This window comes from Mustela lutreola, chromosome 2, assembly GCF_030435805.1.
Source record: "Mustela lutreola isolate mMusLut2 chromosome 2, mMusLut2.pri, whole genome shotgun sequence".
Classification (NCBI taxonomy): domain Eukaryota; kingdom Metazoa; phylum Chordata; class Mammalia; order Carnivora; family Mustelidae; genus Mustela; species Mustela lutreola.
This window is the reverse complement of record NC_081291.1, coordinates 30,769,651-30,790,402: the sequence shown is the minus strand read 5'-3', so window position 1 is coordinate 30,790,402 and position 20,752 is coordinate 30,769,651. Positions and strand designations below refer to the sequence as shown.

The window sequence follows — 20,752 nt, the reverse complement described above, 5'->3', positions numbered from 1 at the left end:
GTCTTGCTGTGGACTTAGCCAATTTATTTACAATTGTCATGTGCTTCTGCCACATCTGCATTGTCACTGTGATGGTATTTTTTTCTTTCTGTCTGTTTCTTCCACAGGAGTTTAACCAGTAACCTACCCAATGTGAACCTACCCAATGTGAACCTTCCCAAAGTACCAAATCTACCAGTTAACATCCCTCTAGGCATCCCACAAATGCCTACTTTTTCGGCACCGTCATGGATGGCTGCTATGTATGATGCTGAGTGTGTATTCAGTTCACATTAGATCTAATTTAAATTTAAGTGATCTTGGCATGGATATGTATTGTTTATTTCTATACATCCTATATAACAGAGATGGAGATGGATAATTAGACATATTTTGCTGATCATACAGAGACAATATTGTTTATTTCTGGCATGCAGCGTGTTTGTAAGACGTTTGCTATATATACAGCACTAACAATTTGTCTTACGCCCACTGAATGCTTGAGGACTATGTTTCACTTCCTGAATTCTTTTGCAAAAGGAGTCTGCCCATGTTTTGTTTTTTGTTGCTGCTTTTCTTTTCTTTTCTTTTTTTAATTCAGGTGCCATGACTCTATGAGTTCTTCATTCAAAAGTAGTCCCAAGAAACCTCTTTGATGGGCAGTCCAGGCCTCTCTGGCCTGATCCAAATATAAGAGGGAAGCACACTTACCTAGAAGTTGGGGTTTTCTTTAAATAAAAAATTCCTAGAGACTGTTTAAACCATAAAGCATATTTCTGGTGTCAGCAAATGGCAGGATATAGTAACAGTATGTTCAGGGCTAAATGAAAACTCCTGAATGGATCAAGCCTCAGTAATGTCTATGTTATGTAAAGATACTTTTCAAGGTCATCATGCAATGATGCATTGGGATCTAGGTAGCAACAAGATATCTAAATTTGAAAATGCAGGAGTCCGAACAACAAATAATTAAGTTTTGCAGTAGCTGTATCATCTGTGGTCTGAGGATAGGGCCATTCTTTACGTTCATCCATACAAATGCCAGGAATGCACAGGGTTTGTGTTTCTGGGGTCCTGGCCAACCCTTTAAAGACAGCATCTCTGCGGTTGAGGTTGAGCCGCCACTTCTAGCTTAGGAAGTGAACCCGCTCTCTATTTCCCTTGGCAAGAAGAAGATCCAGTACCCCTAAATTCTACCTCAGGGAAATTAAATTAAAACCATGTGCATGATTTAATAAGTGAAATAGGGTTTAGTGATTCTATACCCTCCTTTGATCCTTTTCTTAGACCACAGCTAATTATAGGCCAGATAAGCTTTTTCTTGAAAGAATAAGTTGGCACATTTTCAAAGAGAAGTGTTATTATCAAAGGAGTAAAAAATGATCTGAAGCTAGCAGTGATATTTTGAAATCTCAAAATCACATTCATCTAAACGGCCCTCATAATTTTTATTTCTGCAGTGATCTAGGTAGAAACAGGGCATTAAATGACTGCTCTACTTGGCTGCTGTGAAGTTGCCTAACATTTTTAAAAACCTCTATTTGTTCACAAGTGCATGATGAAATCATATAGTCAGTGTGTCTGATTCTCTTTTAAAGACAAATTTAAAAACCTCCAAAAATTTATAACTGAAAAAAAAATTCTTCTAAAAAAAAAGTAAATCATATTCATGCTAAGATGACTCTATCAAAAGTTAGATGAGGTAGTATCTGTTAAAAATTAAAATATAAACCTCTGAAAGCTTTTCTTACCTTCTTCTATGCATGCTCCGTGGCATTGTTTTTGAAAAGATATGAATCAAGACATTGTAATAAAGCAGATAATGGTCTCCATTCAATTAATTAAGGCATGAGTGGGAACACATTTTGGTAACTGCTCAGCAATCAAAATAATCTTGGTGCTATTGCCTTAACATTAACAGTTTATCTTAAAAATAAAAAGAAAATATTCTTTTCCTCATGTCAAAACTTAATAATAAGCTCTTCAAAGAAAAAAAAAAAAAACCCTAGAAGAATTTTTTGAAACTCTGAAACCAGATGGGTGTCAAAATGTTGTTGTAATAAATACCAATTATTGCATTCATATGTACTTAATGATTTAAAACATACAATCATGCAGTTCCAAAACGGGGTTTAGACTAGACAAAGTTGGGGTTTCTTTTTCCCAAGCATAGGATGGTGGTAGGGGGAAGGCCGAACTTTCATAGAGAAACAATGCATTCCCCCGCTTTTGAATAGTGCTTATGGCAGGATCTGAATAGAAGGTATAGATCCTCAGTCGCCCACCAGGAAATGCCTGATTCTATATCTTTTCATAATTCCAGTTTCCTCCTTTGCCACTTTTCATTTTTAAGGATGTGTTTCCATGTTTCCTGCTCCTTCGTGTCAGATACATCTACATACTGACCTCAGGCTGGTCTGTCCTTGGAAACGTTACCCTGTTGGTCCAGGCCGTAGGCTCCCTCCCGGCATGTTGGGAGTTTGTCCCCTCCCCACCCCACAGTAGCTGTGTATGCGTTTATGCACTAGCTATATTTCTCTCTGAAGCATTAATTCAATGCAGCTGGCATCTGTCACAATAGAAACACCCACTCTCATCTGTTTCTATAGACGATGTCAGAACAAGTGGTAATGCATGGTGTGTTGGACATTTTATAAATTACCGTGTTAGCATTAGTGGTATGCGAGGAAGGGGGGGTGGGTGGCCACCCCTCAGAGCTCCAAATGGAACTGTTAACCAAAGAGAAAGCCAGCCAGAGAAGGACAAGAAGGTGAGAGATGGAACATTTCCCACACACAGGCTTTCCATGGATGCCCCAGGTAAAAGTTTCCTAGACATCATTGTACAAAAAGGAATCAAGACCAATTTCTCCATCTGTACAGGGGACCGGGTAAGGTGGTGCAATGGTAAAAGAGCTCAGGTTTTGAGCCCTAAAGCTTTGCAGATATCCTTTGTCGGCGCATCACTCCCCACCCCCGCAACTCACCTCGTCCTGGGGCTGCCTATGCAACAGGCTGGTCTATGATAATTGGAGTGAGAACCAAACTGAACAAGAATCTTGGACTCAAGGTATCCAGGTGTACTCGTCTTGATTTGAGTCACCCCAGTTTCTTTCCAGCTCTTCAAGAGAGAAAGCAGGTCCTCGCTCACCACTTTGTTAGCACTGTCCTTTTAAAACTGAAAGTCTTGTGCAATCTCCAAGAGACCTCCGCTCTGGAGGGGAGCTGGGGAAATGCATGAAACCCTGAATTTTAATAACTGCATGGTGCCATGTAGTTATTATCCGTTGGAACTTACTTCTTCCTCTGGTTCGTGGCCTTCATCTGAATCATCACATGTGTTAATGTGGTTATTAAAAGAAGGCTGATTTTTACCATACACCATTCTCCGAGTCATTGTGGGGCAACACCTTTCCTCAGACTTCTCACTGGTCTGGAATAATTGGCCAAACAACGCAGACTAAGTCATGTATGGTAAAACTCAAAATCTGCCGGTGGAGACGGCCCCCACCTCCACCGCCAACACGCGTCGTTTTGTATGTTGAAGCCACTGTTTGCCTTAAGCCTTCTAGCGCCTAGTTGTCTTTGTGTCAGCTTTTCCAGAACCCAAGGCCTATGGGTGACTCTTGTTTTCTAATTTTTATCCTGCCAGTAATGGATCAGGCACTTCAGAAGATCTGTTCTGGAAACTCGATGCCCTTCAGACCTTCATTCGGGACTTGCACTGGCCCGAGGAAGAGTTTGGAAAGCACCTGGAACAACGGCTGAAGCTGATGGCAAGTGACATGATTGAATCTTGTGTAAAAAGGTGAGCCTAGGTGGCTGGATGGGCCCTGCACATCTTCCCCACTACACTCTGACTCGGGGAATGGTAGGTGGCCCCTCTTCTAACTGGCCATAATTTGGATTTTTTTGGAGAAGGTGATTGCTTTTCCAAGTCAGCTGGAGTGGTGGCCACCCAAGTCTAGCTCCTGTTCACCTGCCCCACATCTGTCCCAAACCCCACATGATACGGTAGCCAGTTTTTTCACTTAGCTCCACGAGGAGAGGATCCATGTCATTCTTGTTCTTCTCTATATCTCTGGTATCTAGTAGCACCTGACACACAATATTTACTTAGAAAATATGTGTGTAAGATATAAGTGTGTGTGTGAGGGGATGGTTAGTGGGAAAAAAGAGAAGTATAGGCAGTTCTGGAGCCAGGATATCCGAACAGGTAGCAGGAAGTGAGTGTCTCTGCAGAAATGTGAACAGGATCTCAGCAACATCATTTGTTCCATATACATGAACTGAGCACCTACTCTGTGCCCACTCTGAGTTGTCCTGCCCCAAATCTAACTAATCATCAGTGAGGGGGCAGGAGACGTTAAACATCCATTTGGATTTCCTACAAATTTCCTGCTTTGTCGCCATGGCATATTGGGTAGAGGTGGGAATGCTGCAGTGCAAGTTCCCAGGTAGAGTGTTCTGAGAAGGTGAAGAGAAGAAAATGAGAACAATATGCATCTATTCAACAGAGTATTTAGCTCCTCCTACCTGCCAGGCCCAGTGCTACATTCCTGGCATACCATGCCATGAAGAATGAGAGACTGCGTCCCTTCCCTCCTGGAACAGAGATGGAATTCCTCTGGTTTAACATCATTATCATCACCCTGTCTATCCCCAGACACACATCCAAGTTCCTCTTCCAGTTCATAACTGCTCCATTATTTTTCTTCATTCAAGACGAAAAAGAAAGAAAGACCACAAGCAGCATGGGCCACTCCAGATCTCCAGATGTTGTATAGTTTGGTTGATGGATCAGTTGTGGGTGATGGGGGCTGGGTTTGTCTGGGAGTGATCTGAATTTTATATCTTGGAAGAAGAAAAGAAAAGGAATAGCATCAAAACTGGAAGGCAAAAGAGCAAAGAACGATGCAGGGTCAGGCGGGTGAACATCTCAGGAGGAACTGGAGAAGGAGCTACGTGCTGTGGGGAGTCTGGGTAGGTGTTTGACGGCACTTCTGGAGCCTCAAAGTCCAGGCAATCCAAATTTTTTGTGTTTAGTTCGTTCTTTCTACTCCTAGAACCAAAGACAGGCCTATTGTTCAAATCCAAGGTCAAAATGTTTCCTTAGAATTTTGAATTCTACCATTTCCTAAATAGTCTCCATCAGTTTTAGAAAAAGCAACTCTTTTCTTGAAGCCAAACCATTCCACCGAAACTTCTTACGGGGCAGTTCCCCTGTGATGAAAAGTTCTCTCCTGATCTGTACTCAGGGCTGCGGCACATTAGAATGAACACTTACCAGCTTCTGATCTATGCACACAATTGTACAAAAAGGCATATAAGGCCTTCTGAGAAGACGGTCTTTCCAGTAAAGAGTAGGAAGTAGGGAGTTGATGGGGGAAAAATGGAAGATGTGGATGTGAAAGGAAGACAGTGATGCTATCTTATCCCTTACCACAAATCTCTGTGGCCAGCCACCACAAAGAGTGTGAACTCCTCACCGGCGGGGAGTATATCTTACTTTGTTCTCGGCCCTCCCCAGGTCCCAGTATCATGTTTGGCACATAGTAGCTCTTAAGTAACCTTTTATTAACAGAAGTTGATGACTACACAGTCACACTTGATATCAGAGGCTTAAATTTCTTGATGACCCTTCCAATTACGGCCCTAGACAAAAGCAGACAACTGCAAATATAAGTGCAAATATCATCCCCCAACCTCCAGATGCAGAGGGCAAAGCATGAAAATGTCCTTGGGTGTTTTAAGACACAGAATCTACATGAGTAGAGCCTAGAACAATTGCTTTCCTCTTTGTGATGGAATAAGTGGCCATTGTTCTAGAAGGACATCACTGTAAGGATGTTATTTCATAGATGTAAATATGCAACATCCAAAGTCAATCAATCACCCTTCATTTCCAAGTTTCTGAGAAATTTACATCATTCATCTGATGGTCAAGACAGAGCCTCTAGTCTAGTCTGTATCAGATACTGTGTTCTACTGAAACATGACCCCCTAACTCTGTCCTCAAGGACAATCAGTTGAATTCAGTGACCTCTCCATCCCTGGCATTTTGCTCTGTGGAGCCCTCCCAGTCTTATTAATATTACATTTGGTTTCCCCTTTTCACACCCTCCAAGGGCAATGCACTGTGAAAACAGAAGGCATTTACTTTGCTGTAGGGGAAAAAATGTAGCACTCCCCTTTCTCCAATTGGGCTGGAACTAGCATGCCGGCCTTAGAAGATCAGTGCAGGGACCTGTCCAACTCAGTCCCCATCAGACCTCCTTTTCACAAAACTAGAAAAGGATGTATTTTCAGTGTAGCTTAAAATGATCATCATGATTAGAAAGCTACTTCAATGCATGAGTCTTTGGAAGCCAAGATACATTTATCTTTAACATGATCATATAATATATAGGAGTGCTTTAAGGGTTGGTTTTTGTTGTTGTTGTTTTAAGTTTTTTTCTTAAGAACTAGACTTCCAACCTTAGAAATTATACTTGGCTTCCCTGAATGCACTCAGGGTGGGTTAGCAAGCTGGCATCCTTTCCTGAGCTAACTAGCTATGTGGTCCTCCTCTGCACTGTTAGAAAACTGCTACTAATACCTCTTGAAGCAACGCTTTCCTGGTGGCTGCATGATCTCCAGAACTTGACGGTAAACAATACTGAAAAGATGCATTGGGCGAAAGGAGCTTTCATAAAGCCACTTACAAACCAGGTGCTTTTCTTTCAAGACATGAAACGATGTGACCCACTTCTCTAAAACCTTTTAAGATATAGCTGGTCCCCTATACAATGCCGATACCAAGGATTAAATCTCACACCTGTATTACCAGCTGGCCATGTGGGAGTAGGTTTTTCCTGTGAACAGTAAGTACATTGCCGGGATCATATTGTGACCTATGTCAGAATTATGTCCCATTAAGCTTGCACCATTACACAGTTCTTGAATTGGTAAGTATATTATGCCATTTTCACTTATCAAAAATACATACTCTGAAAAATATATAGAGATATATACTCTGATCACAGAATAATAGACATTGCCCATAAATAGAGTGGAAGTCCCCTGATACCACTCCTCCTAATTTTACTTTCCTCCCCAAAGTTACTTATCTTATTTTTTTTAGTTTTTAAAGCCATATATAATAATTAGAACTTTTTTTTTTTACTTCAGTCTCCTTCAAAACCAAAAGGGGGAAAAAAAAACAATAAATGTCATTTAAGATTTTTTTCCCCCACCATGAGATTTTGAAGATTAGAAGCTGCTTTTTTGTTTTTTGTTTTTTTAATGAAGTGATTCAAGGTAGGCAGTTGCCAATGTGAGAGAACTTACATATGCTATAATGCTATAATTGGGTTTTTGTTAATTCATTCATTCTCCTGCAATTAGGGATCTCCATAGCATGTAAGCTATAGACAGAAATACACTGAGCTACAGGTGTTCCGTGTACTGCCGAGAAAGGGAGGGTTTCCATGGCTGTCTCCGTGAATAGGCCTTCCTTAGTTGGGAAAGTCATTTTTAAAAGAACACATGTGAAGTCATTGTCGATTGAAACTGATTACAGCCTTCAATTTTCTTTTTCACTGACCTCTCAGAAAATGTCTCCTCCACCTGCTGCCATGAATGCTGAATTGGTCTTTTCCCACTTTGTTTTAATAGAACCAGGATTGCATTTGAAGTTAAGCTGCAAAAAACCAGTCGATCAACAGATTTTCGAGTCCCACAGTCAATATGCACCATGTTTAATGTTATGGTTGATGCCAAAGCTCAATCAACAAAACTTTGCAGCATGGAAATGGGCCAAGAGGTAAAAAAAAAAAAAAAAAAACAGATTTTTTTTTTCCCCCTCCATTGATCATGTAAAAGAAAACTTTACAAATTCCTTCCATCTACACTGGTCTACTAGTTTCAGAAGTATCCTTCTAACATTTGTGGGTTAAGCTACAGATTTATGTTTGGTATCTGTTTGTTAAGTAAATTTCTAAGGCATGTGCTAATGAGAATGCCAGTCACTTGGAAGTGATTCGTGGCTGGAGTTGGGGTGGCCATAAAGTTCCTTCAAGTCAAATAAGATGTAATGACCTTATCTATTAGGCTGGTATCTCCAACAGATCTCTTTTCCAGAGTGCAAGTCATTTTCATATTTGAAGTGCATCTTATCACTTTGAACATCTGGACCACAGGAGGGTTCTCTTTCTTTCATCAAGCAACTCCAGGATGTAAAATGTTGTATCACTCTGCTACCCCATCCCCAGGGGTAAAAGCCAGCAGGTTCTGAATTTTTAAGAAATCACAGACTTTTTGATTTCCTTAGATTGAGTTGATTGTGAATCTTCCTTGACCAAAAGGTTAGTCCTTTGCTAAGTTTCCAATTCCAAAGTGGTATTTAAAATGTAAAGGAGAAAGAAGCAGCAACTCGGGCTTGATTAAAGACTATCATGATCATTTTTCTCCGATGGCCTCAAGCCAGCTAGATATTCATATACCAATTTAGAATTAATTCAGAAACATTTCTGGCAACTCTCGTGTTGTTGCCAATTGGCATAAATTGCTCCTAAATCAGATCTTTCGATACCAGCCGTACATGCTCAGAATTCTTACTAAATTATATTTGCTCCTTATTCGTTATTTATTTTCTCTTACCGGCACCTTCCATTTTTAAATGTGGGTTGGTGGTATTCTCTTCCTGGCAACATCATCTCCAACCTTCTTTCCCTACTAATCTGCTTCCTCAGACACCCCTGTTAGTGTTTGCTCCAGACTGACTTTCTTTGGAGGGACATTTGCTCAGGGGTTATGTTCTAGGCAATAGGGGCAAATGTAAGGGGCCCTTGGTTCTCTTTCATGGCTCCATGTGCTGCATGTGAGTGACTTAGAGCAGTGGTTCTGAAGATTTCAGTGAGCGTCAGACTCATCTAGAGAGCTTCTCAAAACCCAGATGGTTGGGTCTCACCCCAAGGGCTCCGAGAGGTCTGGGGTGTGGTCCAAGAATTTGCATTTCTAACCAGTTCCCCAGTGATGCTGATGCTGCCGACTGGTCTGAAGACCACAGTTTGAGAATCATTGGTGTGGAGGCCCACTATCCAAAAAGGAGTTAAAATTAGGGCTCACACCTGAAGGACAGGTTGGGTGTTCAGCCGCCAGGGTTGTTACTCCAGCTGTGTTACAAATGAGCTGGGCCTTAGTTTTCTCATCTATAAAATGATAGCCCTATCCTTCTTTTTTTTTTTTTTTTTTTTTTTTTTTAAGATTTTATTTGTCCATTAGAGAGAGAGTGAGAGAGAGCATGAGAGGGGAGAAGGTCAGAGGGAGAAGCAGACTCTCCATGGAGCTGGAAGCCCGATGTGGGACTTGATCCCAGGACTCCGGGATCATGACCTGAGCCGAAGGCAGTCGCCTAACCAACTGAGCCACCCAGGTGCCCCTAATAGCCCTATTCTAATTTAATTCACACTCTTTTGAGCTACAGTGTCAGTACTTCAGACCTTACCAAGAAGGACCAGCATGTGAAATAAAATGAGAGCTTCTCTAGATAGAGTGAAGGGCAGGGGGTCTAGAAGCCCTGTGCTCAAGCTACCATGTTCCTTTCCACTCCATTTCTCCATTTCTTCACTGCCTACCTGAAGTCTCTCCAGCTTCACAGAGCCCACTTAAAAAACTCTGCTTTTGGTGAGCTATAACATTCATTAAGATCCCTTTGAATTCAGACTTTCCAAAATTCTCTCTCTCCTGAATTTTTCTCCCCTTGAGCTCTTTTTTAAAAAATTGAGATGTCATTCACGTGCCATAAAATTCATTCTTTTAAAATATACAACTCAATAGTTTTTAGTATATTCACAAAGCTGTGCAACCATCACCACAATCAATTGTAAGACTCATCCATCACCCTAAAAAGAAACCTGACCTATGAATCTATGAATAATAATTCCCCAACCCTCCCTCCCCAGCCTTGGGCAACTACCACCCTACTTTCTGTCTCCAAGAACTTGCCTATTCTGAGCAGTTCATATAAATGGAATCTCATGTGACCTTTTGTGACTGGTATCTTTCATATGACACCATGTTTTTAAGATTCATGCTGTCACATGTATCAGCACTTTGTTCCTTTTTGTACTGAATAATATTTTATTATATGGCTATACCCATCTTATTTATCAGTTCATCAGTTGATAGACATTTGAGTTGTTTCCACTTTGTAGCTACTCCAAGTAACACTGCCATGAACATTTATGTTCATGTGGGCCTACATTTTCATGTGGACCTGTGTTTTCAGCTCTCTTGGATATATACATAGGTTTGAACTTGCTGGGTCATATGGTCATTCTGTGTTTAACTTTTTGAGGAACTGCCAAATTGTTTTCCAAAGTAGCTACACCATTTTATATACCCATCAGGAATGTATGAGAAATCCCATTTCGCTATGACTTAGCCAATACTTCTAATTAATCTGTTTTCTTCTAGCCACCCTAGTGTTTGTACAGTACTATCTCACTGTGGTTTTGATTTGCAGTGATGTTGGCCATCTTTTTACATGTCTGTTGAGCATTTGTAAATCTTCTTTGAAGAATTGTCTATTTAAATCCTTTGCCCGTTAAAAAAATTAAATTGTCTTTTTATTAGCTGAAAGAGTTCTTTATATATTCTGGATGCTAGACCACTATCATATATATGATTTGCAACTATTTTCTCCCATTCCACCAGTTGTCTTTTTCACTTTCTTTAAACACATTTTTTTAAGTTTGATGGAGTCCAGTTTATCTCTTTCTCCTTGGAGCTTCCCAAGATGTCCTTTTCAGCTGAGTTTCACAAGGCTGACCTCATTCCAGGAGGAGGAAGGATTGCACTAGGACTGGCCTCCTTTCCCCTCAGTAGCTCTTACAGTCCCTCCTCAGACTGACTCAATTGTGGCCATATTTAAAGAACTCCCACACACCTACTCAGATGCTATGCAGTCCTTCCAAACAAGCCACGTCATTCTGATCTTAACTTCTTTCTCTTTGAGCTGGGTTATGGGGAGAGTAGTGAGAGTTGGGTTGCAAGGGTTACTGTCACAGGCCCCATTAAAAATTTGATGAAATTTGGGGAACCAATGCCCAGGGAAAAAATACTTCCCCATAAGTTTGCATTTCAGGCAACCTATGGACCTTGCTAAGCCAAAGGGTAGCCCCTGGCTGGAGATATATGATGAAAAATAGCAAGTTGATTTTGTCAAAAGGGGATCCTGCTCTTATCTTTACCACTAATCACTTCTGTGCTACAATAGAATAACCTTGGCTTAAACTTGGGATCGTGTTTTTCTGAAGAACATGTTGTCTAGTGCCTTTAAAGTACACCTTATGGAGCCTATACCTTAGCTTCCAAACTCTGTGACCTTGAGCAAGTCCCTTACTCATACAACCTTACTGTCATCATTTGTTACGTGAGAGATACAGCATTGCAACACACAACCTTTGAGAAATACGGAGCTTGTTGAAACTGAGAATAAAGCTCCCTCATTTCTGGATGTCAGATTAGAATGTTATCTTGGATATGCCCAAACAGTAACATTTTGAGGCTAAGCAACAATGCCTGCCTCTTTCTGTACAGTGTTCTATTTGAAAACATGTCAAGTATCCCTTACAAATAATTCAACATTCTTCTTTTTTTTTTAAGACTTTATTTATTGATTTATTTGTCTCAGAGAGAGAGAGAGAGAGTACATGCACAAGCAGGCAGAGTGGCAGACAGAGGCAGAGAGAGAAGCAGGCTCCACGCCAAGCAAGGAGCCTGATCCGGGACTCGATCCCAGGACCCTGGGATCATGACCTGAGCCAAAGGCAGCAGCTTAACCGACTGAGCCACCCAGGCGTCCCTCAACATTCTTCTTTTTTAATTTAAACAATAACTAAAGCTGGTAAACATTTCCCATTTTTCCACACTTCCCACATCCCTCCTCTCAGACCAAATGATTGTTATTAAGGACTCATCCAGTACTGTGTTCTAGTCTGTGGCTCAATCCTGAGACTGCCAGTTTCTCAAGCTATGCTAGAGAGACCTGCTATGCCATTTCTCCTTAGTATCATTGAATCAGAGACACCTATGTGACCAGCTCATGGAAATAGAGGCCTCTGATGACCTTCGAATACCAAATGACAGACAACAGTCAGTCAGAATGAAACGAGACATCATTTTCTAGAAATATGTACTTCCTTTCAGGGACCTTGCTGGCTCCGACCTTGAGTGGAACTTCAATGGGAAGTCCATGCAAAGGGTCTCTCAGTAATTTTTCTCATTTTGAAGAATGGGGATATTCATCTCCAAAGTCAAATGAATTGTAAAAATGAGATTGGCCAAGGATGACTAGAAACTGGGAGAATAGGTAGCAGTTCAATTTTTTTTTGTTTTTTTGTTTTTTTAAGATTTTATTTATTTATTTGACAGAGAGAGATCACAAGTAGGCAGAGAGGCAGGCAGAGAGAGAGAGGAGGAAGCAGGCTCCCGCTGAGCAGAGAGCCCGATGCAGGACTCGATTCCAGGACCCTGAGATCATGACCTGAGCCGAAGGCAGCGGCTTAACCCACTGAGCCACCCAGGCGCCCCGCAGTTCAATGTTTTTGCATAGTTTTTACTTTGTGAGCATGGATATTAAGCTCATGTGTAGATCTAGCTATAGTACCTGCTTCCACCTGGATTCCAACTCCCTCAAAGTGTTTTAGACTAGTGACTGGCCAGGTGACACAGTGTTCTCCCATCTCAGGACCACTTCCTGAATTTCATCACCAGGGTAAATTCTTATCTAAATGCAGCTGTTGAAGCATTTGTTAACCATACTTTTCCATCTTAAATTTTTTCATTAAAATTTGCAAAGCACCAATAGAGAGGAAATTGTGTATTAAATAGTTTCTCATTTGGTCTAGTGTGTTTTCATCTCATATCCAAGGTCAGATGGTCTTAACAGAAAGACAACATACACACAATCTGTTCCATGACAAGGCAAAATGTGCAGTACAGGAAGTCAAGTGGAATGATTTTTACAAAGTGATTGTGAATTTGCAGTAGCTCAGCTCATCAGAAGCAGAAGTAAATGCCCCAAACTCTCCATAGCATTGAAGATTAGCAGTTCCCTTGCTATTATCATGGTCTAGTGCCCCAGAATGTAATTTGTGGGCATTACTACTACTACTACTACTACTACTACTACTACTACTACTGCTAGGGTCAAGCCAATCCAATGACACCCAAAGAGTGAACTAGAAAATGCAAATACAGGAAGGATCCCTCTTTGTACCCATATTGAGATGCAGATGGAATTGGATAGTCTGTCTGACTGCAAGAGACTTGTGACAAGATTATCTTATTGGGGAGATGGTACCTAAAAGATGTCCTGGTAGTGTTTATACCCCTTCGTGGAACTTCACATGTGCATGGAATAAATAATCTCCCCAGAAAAATCAGAACGAAGGCGGAGTGCTCACTATTGCCCCCAGAAAAGCTAAAGTTAATCAAATGAGTCTCAGGAGACTCTGGTAAAAGAAATTCATACATTTTTGCACTTCCTCACATAGGAATGGAGGGCCTGCTTTGATGTATATTGCTTTAATTCATGATAAGCACAGGGGACGTTACCCTACTGTACTCTTTACCAAAATAGGTCTTAATTAATTCAGATTGTAATTTATATACAACAGAATATATATATAAGTTTTACATAAGTGTAGAAAAATGTAAACACACATATAACCACTATGCTAACCAATTAATGATAATAGTAGTAATACTGCTGTATACTGCTTCTCAGTTTCCAAACCATATTTCCATGTGTTGTTTCACTACTGTGTTAGGTGATTAGGATTACTGTATTCACAGGGGTCATTTTTAGCCTCAATGAGGAAATGAGGAAATAGACCAACAGAGATTGACATGTTCAAGTTTCTTCTGGAAGGAAAAGGCAGAATAATCATAGCAAATAGCAAAATGACTTTTTTATGACAGAAAAAAAGAAATGAGAACAGGAGTGGAGATGATTATATTTGTTTAGAATGAAAAGAAGAGACAGTGGCACTCTCTGTGGGGTGGTCATGGCCACATTTGGCATGGAAAAACTGAAGGTGGGAAGAGGTTCCCATCAACCCACATCTCCATATCCTTCAGTTTGGACTTCTTCCAGAATGAAAGGTTTGAGGTTCCCCCCACTTGAGAAGAAAATGCTTATTTGATTTTCAAGAAAGAATGCTATTACTAACACCCCAGACCAAGAGCCTGTGTCTTTCTTGGTGCATGGAAAACAACAGCTCTTGGCTCTGCTTGCTCTTTTCAGCCAGGTTCTTCAAGAGAATGTTTCTATTCTCAGGGATATTCTTTGCTTAGGTTAGAAGCCCCTTGTTTAATATTTCAGATAGTATTATTTAGCCTACAACTTGCTTTTCTAAGTTAGTTGACTCTCATAATTAATTTAATAAATGTGAATCATTTATAGTAATCCAAAGAAAATCAAGCAGAGTGAGGCAGTCACATGAGGAGGAAAGTAAGCATGTGATACTGGATCTTATCTCAAGACCTAAAAATGAATTTGGAGCCCTGTCAATATTCCTGAATTCTTTTGCTCTGACATCTTTCTTTGTGTTACTAGCACAGAATTCTGCAGATAGTTTTGCATTTAGCTTCAGGTTTATGCCACTTACTAGTAAATCCCTTCAAGGAGCTAGCAGTAGAGCCAATGTGGGTTCTGATTCATCAGGGCTACACAACATGGATGATTTGCTTTATTGTTTTTCCTCTAATCAACTTAAAGGGAACTAAAATTGGAGGACTGAGCATTAAGACCATATCTCCTTACCCTTAGCTTCTGCTTTATGAGCTTGAACAAATAATATTTGAATTGCAATTACAGTTGACAAGATGTTTTCACAAGCGAGGATCCTCGCTTGATCCTCACAATGGATCTGTGAGTCTGAGAACAGGACCACCAGGAAATGGTTTTTAAGTAATAATAATAATAAGAAGAAGTAATAATAATAATAATAATAGAAGAACAGACCCGCTAAATATCTTTAAACAGGGTTTGCTTCATATTCTTTCCAAAAGCAGTGTTTGTACTGGCTTCCCTTTCCACCCCACCATTGGTCCTGCGTGATTAGTAGCAGTTTTCTGTTTTTTTACAGATGAGGAAACTAAACTATATTTTCTTAGGTGACATGACTTCCTGACTTTGCACCGGGACTTTATTCAGGTCTTACAACTACAGAGGAAATTCCCCTGTGACTTTTACTGGATTAACTTAAATCACATCCCTTCACTTGCTTTCATTAATTCTGATTGCCAGTTATCAGAATATCAAACCACATTCCCATGGCTTATTATTTCTGTATGTTTTCCTAGCTTTTTGAATGGTTTGTTTAATTTCAATTTTCTCATGTGTCCCTTTGTCCTAATTTTTATTTGCACTGTTCCTTTTCTTTTTCTGTTCCTAATTAATCATCCTTCTGAAAGTTTGCTAAAGAGTGGGTAAGTGCATTTTCCTTTCCAAATAACAATGTTTTGCATTGTTATTTCTTATTAAGGAATATGGAATAATTCAAATGGATACTAAAATGATCTAATAAATGTCAAGGAACTGGCATACAGTATTTTCTGTTGAAATCGCTTTTCCTCTTTTCCTGGCATTTACAGCAGATTTTTGTTTGTGTGGGGGTTTGTTTTTGCATTACTATTTAAATTTAATCGACAGCGGACGTTAAAGAAATTGAAAACCTTAACAGGAGTCTGAGTGGAGGCTCTAAACCTGGATTTGCTTTTCCATGAATAGAGAAAATGAATGGCTGCCACAAGGGTTCAGAAAATGGCACTTTGCCTCGGCACTCAGTCAACATCTAGATATAGAATGAGTGGGCTCTGGGGCATAAACCCAAAGTATCAGAGGGTTTCAGAACAGTTTTTGCAAAATCAGTCCCAATGTCTTGGTCAAATTCTGAACCACATCCCCCAGCAGTTTTCCAAGGAGAACTTTTCATCCCCTGTATTAAATTATTGTGATATCTTGTTTTGTAAGTTCCAGACCTACACACCGTTAGGCCATGAGGCCATCCATGCATGCTATTTGTAATTGTGTGTATGTATCTACACATATCAAAGCCATCAAAAGCTTTGGGTGAGGAACCATGTGGCTGGTAATTTTTTTTTAAGAGCTTCAGATCTCTCTTCATCAAAGACCTGGAGTCAGAATCTTACAGCTGCTTCTGGGAGTATGGAAATAAACTGGGTCTGCAGGCCAGGCTTTATTTATAAATTGTGTTGTCTAAAAATTACTGACGGATGCAATGCCATCACCTCCCCAACATGCTAATATTTGTCTTTCTGTGTTCTTTAGCATCAATACCATTCAAAAATAGATGAACTAATTGAAGAAACTGTTAAAGAAATGATAACACTCTTGGTTGCAAAGGTAACCTTCAGCTTCAGGTGAAATGTTTCATTGTGAACATCGCTTTGTTATATCTGCATTTCCATTAAAATGTAACACGTTAAAAAGTTGAGCTGAATACTTGTATCTCTCAGGAAACGAGATCGTACGTCACCCAGGCTCAGCTCGGAATGATTTTTTCTGATGATTGCGAGCCGTGTGAAGATGAATTGATAAAGTGGCATGTGTTAACTTAATAAGAAATTGTCCCCAGACGTCGTACTAGGTTATGTGGAAAATGTTTGTTTTGTTTTTCAGCACTGACAAAGCTAGATTTTAGAAACAGAAAGTTAAACGCTAATAAGGAATTCTGCCATCCTGAAAACCCCCTTTCCCCTCGTTTCACATGCAGTGAGAGTCATAATAAAACATAAAAGTCAGATAAAGCTATTTCAGTCACCCTCATGAATTATAGAATTTTAACTAAGTAATGCTGAATGGGAAGACATTTATATTTGCCAGTGCTAAACTTCTGTTTCCCCCAAATTACTGATAAAATACAAATAAAAATAGATTGGATTAAATGTAGTGCTAATATGTAACGTAAAAACTGCTTTGCGCAGTTTTGGATTTTAAAAAGTGCATTTAATATTATCGCATGCTGTATGCAACTCAATAATATTTTGTCACTTTGTACTTCTGTAACACGCTATATTTGCAATCACATAATAATGAAGAGAAAGCCGGATAAGTCAAATATTTCTGTGTGAAAGCAATCTATTCCTTTCCCCAAAAGTGGAAACCAAATAATAGAACGCAAAACCGAGCAAGGTCATTGCTAGTCTCTCTGTGATTGGGAAATGTTGCTCCGTGGTGTGAACACTTAGAGTTTGAAATAATAATTCTTTGTTGCTGTTTTACTAGTTCGTTACCATCTTGGAAGGAGTACTGGCAAAATTATCCAGATACGACGAAGGGACTTTGTTTTCTTCTTTTTTGTCATTTACTGTAAGTAAAGAGCTTCTTTCTTGCCTGGTTTTTGTTTTATTTTGGGTTTGGGTTTGGGTTTAGAGGCGGGGTGCCAACGTGCCAATTCGGTTTGGGTTTGTATAAGTATGTTACTTAAGGTCAACTGCTAATATATAATAACACTAGGAGAATAAGCAGGATATTTCACAACAGCAGGTAATCCAAAATCATTTCTATTTCACTTGTGAATATACAGTATGTATGTACGTATATGTATGTACACACACAAACACATATGTCTCTATATGTATCCAAAAGAGAGCTGCTGGCCGGAGCCCACATTAGCAATCTCAGACAAATGACTTCCTGTTTCTGGGCTACCATTTCCCCATCTGTAAATGAGGAAAATTAATTTTAAAGGTTGCAAATAGAGATCTTCAGGTCAGACAGAGCTTTTAAATGTTTTATTTGGTCCTCACTGTGTCAGGTACACTTAACTGAATTAGTTGCCTACATTTAAAAATCTGGAGAATTCACAGGGATGTCCATATTCCAGGCTTTCTCTATAAAGGGAACAGTTAACAGCTCTGGGCCTGCATAAATGCATAGTAACCATCTGCTGGAGTGGAGTCACAGTGGTCCCCATTGACCACACATGTGTTTGCCAGTTTCCTGTAGTGTCTTCTTGGCCATTTTGCTCATTCATGTACCTGCCTGGGCTTGGGAACATTGGAGTTTACAACCTCTGGAGTGGATGATTGAGTCTGTACAAATTGTGAGGGGCTCTAATTCTGTGCCAGAGTAGGGCACAAGCATAGAAACAAGTTTGGTTGTGGGCGGAAGCCAGTCTAATTCTCTGTAGGTAAATGAGCAATGGCGATAGTCATTAGAAATGGGCTGCTTTGGGGCCTGGTTCTCCCACCCTTCTTGTGCTTCTTATGACACTGCTTCTTTTCCTGCCATTTCTGATAGCAGGGTTTTTGCTGGCTTTGAGACCAGGTGTTTTCCTCTGACGGGGCCATAAGAAAGACAATCAGTTTAAGTCCTATTATCTCTGGGTCTTAAAAACAGACTTAACATATGAAGAATCTCCTAGAAAGGCACTAAATGCCAAGATGAGGCCCAGCACAGGGTTAGGGGTTAACACATCAATCTGGCAGAACCAAGTTCAGATCCCATTGCCAATATTAACCAGCTGTGTGATCTTCAGTAACTGTCTCAACTTCTCTGAGCCTGAGCCTCAGCTTTGCTTTGGTTTTGGTTTTGGCTTTGGGAAGGAGTGCTGTTTTGTAATTTTGGTTAGGGTTTACGTGCTCATGTGTTAGTGGTGGTTGCCTACAGTGGTGTATGGAGTGAGGAATGGATAATGTCTTCTATGGTGAGCTATTGTGGAGATAATGTATGTGAGAGAGCATAGTGTAGTCCTCAATAAATAGTAGCTATCGCTAATGAAAGATAACTAACATGATTATTATACAGTGCAAAAACACACGCACTCAAGTTCTCCCTAAATATGCCTTAAACTGGTATTTCCCATGTATTAGATTTTCTGGGAATTAGGGAAATGTAGGCAAAAAATACTTAGAACAATTCTAGATAGCGTCCATATATCCACATTCCCAGCTTGTTTTAATATGCAGCTCTGAACTTCCAGATATAAGGATTGAACTCAGCCCTGGAAATGTGATGGCTTCAGTCCCTGGAATTTAGTGGTAAAGGTGGGGTGGGATAGATGGTGGTGACAATAGGAAATCTATCCCACAGCACTTTGTAGAACTACCCATAATGTGCCCCAGCTGTAAGGATACCTATCAAGCCACTCCTTTGACAAACAAGGAAACCAAGACCCAGAGAGGGGAAGTAATTGGTCTAAGGTCACACAGCAATGGGCACAGTAGAGATAGGAAGCCAGGTCTCCTGCCAGCTTCCCCCCACCATTGATCAACTTCCTAGAGAGAGTGGGATTCAGCTGGCAGTTGCCTAGCACTGGAAGGCAGATGGGCAGATGAGTGGGGAAGATTCATAAAGAAGGATTCAGGGCACATGAGTGGGAAATAGTAGATAATCTTTCATTCCTCAGTGAAGTCATGGAAATGGTAAAAAGAGGCAGAATTATCTGTAGCATTTCTGGAAAACATTCCCCTGACACTCACCAAAGATACCACTTTCTTCAAGTCTTCATTTTAAGCAAGTGTTTCTACAGTACTGGACTTGAATGAGTGCAAACCAGGAAAGCCCTTCTGCTTTTTATAGAGCAGAATTCAGAAGTCAGCTCTCATGACTGACTTACCAGTAGAATTGGGGGAAGGGGTCCCCACGGCAGCAGTAAGAGGACACCGTACCAGGGGGATTCTCATGGGAGGGTGAGAAACAAAGACGACCTAGCATAGCCCAGGCAGGAGTTTTCAAGCTGAAATTCTCATGCTCTCATCTCTTTCCTGAGACATTTTGCAGCCTCTCAGCATGCCTAGTGAAGTCCCCGTAACTGCAGAACACTTCAGTGCCTGTTGCTGGGCCTGTAACTTCCCTTCCTTAGTGACACTTCTCCCACACACTTGGCCATCCCACGGCCAAAAGCACCCACTTATCATTTGCAGCCTCTGTTCTCATCTCCTGCTGGTATTCCAGCGTCGGAGAACGCGAGCTGTGCTTAGAGGTGGCAGGAATAGCTATCTCTGCACGGGAATTCTGAGCTCCTGCCCAAATTTCAATGGGCCTTTGAAGACTTCCTGCCGCCCAGTTGTATGAACTACGCCAGAGTGGAGTGGAAGAGAGGGCAGAGGGTTGGGCAGGGGCAGCAGGCATTGTGGGAAGAGCCGGGAAATCAATGAGGAGAGAGCCAGCTGTGAGTCCCGGGACCTGGACAAAGGCAGAGAGATGGTGCCGACACCCTGGCAGGGTTTCCTTAACTCTGCTCCCATTTCTGATTCAATTCTTCAAGTATTACTGTGCACTTACCACGTCCCCACCTCAGCAGGGCTGCCAAGTATGAGCCATGTGCTGTGCCCCCCAGAAAGCTGACAAGTATCGACAAATATGCCACCCTTTCCCCCTCTTTCTCCCGCTGAGCGCCTCCTTTCCTGGGTGGGCTTGATTTCATGGTCCAAGCCAGACATTTTGGAAAATGTCTGCAGTGGCACAGAGCAGGCAGGAATATTTATTTCTCGTCTCCATCTGCATTGCTTCCTCTCTTGGAGAGGAGCTGGGGGGAGGAGGGAGGAGGAGATGTGGCTTCTTCGTGCCAGCCCGAGAGGCGTCCAGGCGCGCCCCTCCCCTCTTCCCTCCCCAGCCTCAGCAGCAGGAGCAGCCTGGGATTTCTGGAGGCAGGCGCCTTTCGAACTTTGGAAAGATCAGCCCAGTTGGAAGTCGCGATTAGCAACTATCCGCCCATTTCCCCTGACTGCAAGATGTGCTTTTGTGTGGGTTGCCT

The 20,752-nt window shown here is 41.1% G+C and overlaps 1 protein-coding gene across 21 annotated transcripts in view; it reads left to right on the top strand.

Annotated features, from left to right (window-relative positions):
* CADPS (calcium dependent secretion activator) overlaps window positions 1–20,752 on the top strand; it is a 468,804-nt gene that overhangs the window by 381,584 nt on the left and 66,468 nt on the right. For 7 of the 21 annotated variants that reach the window (XM_059161399.1, XM_059161398.1, XM_059161395.1 and 4 more), the window contains 6 exons: window positions 108–254; window positions 3,631–3,786; window positions 7,635–7,782; window positions 15,444–15,458; window positions 16,321–16,395; window positions 17,278–17,361. In XM_059161399.1, the coding sequence (XP_059017382.1) occupies window positions 108–254; window positions 3,631–3,786; window positions 7,635–7,782; window positions 15,444–15,458; window positions 16,321–16,395; window positions 17,278–17,361 (625 nt within the window). The remainder of the gene's footprint in view (window positions 1–107; window positions 255–3,630; window positions 3,787–7,634; window positions 7,783–15,443; window positions 15,459–16,320; window positions 16,396–17,277; window positions 17,362–20,752) is intronic. The other 14 variants (XM_059161409.1, XM_059161397.1, XM_059161394.1 and 11 more) reach the window with 4 other exon arrangements.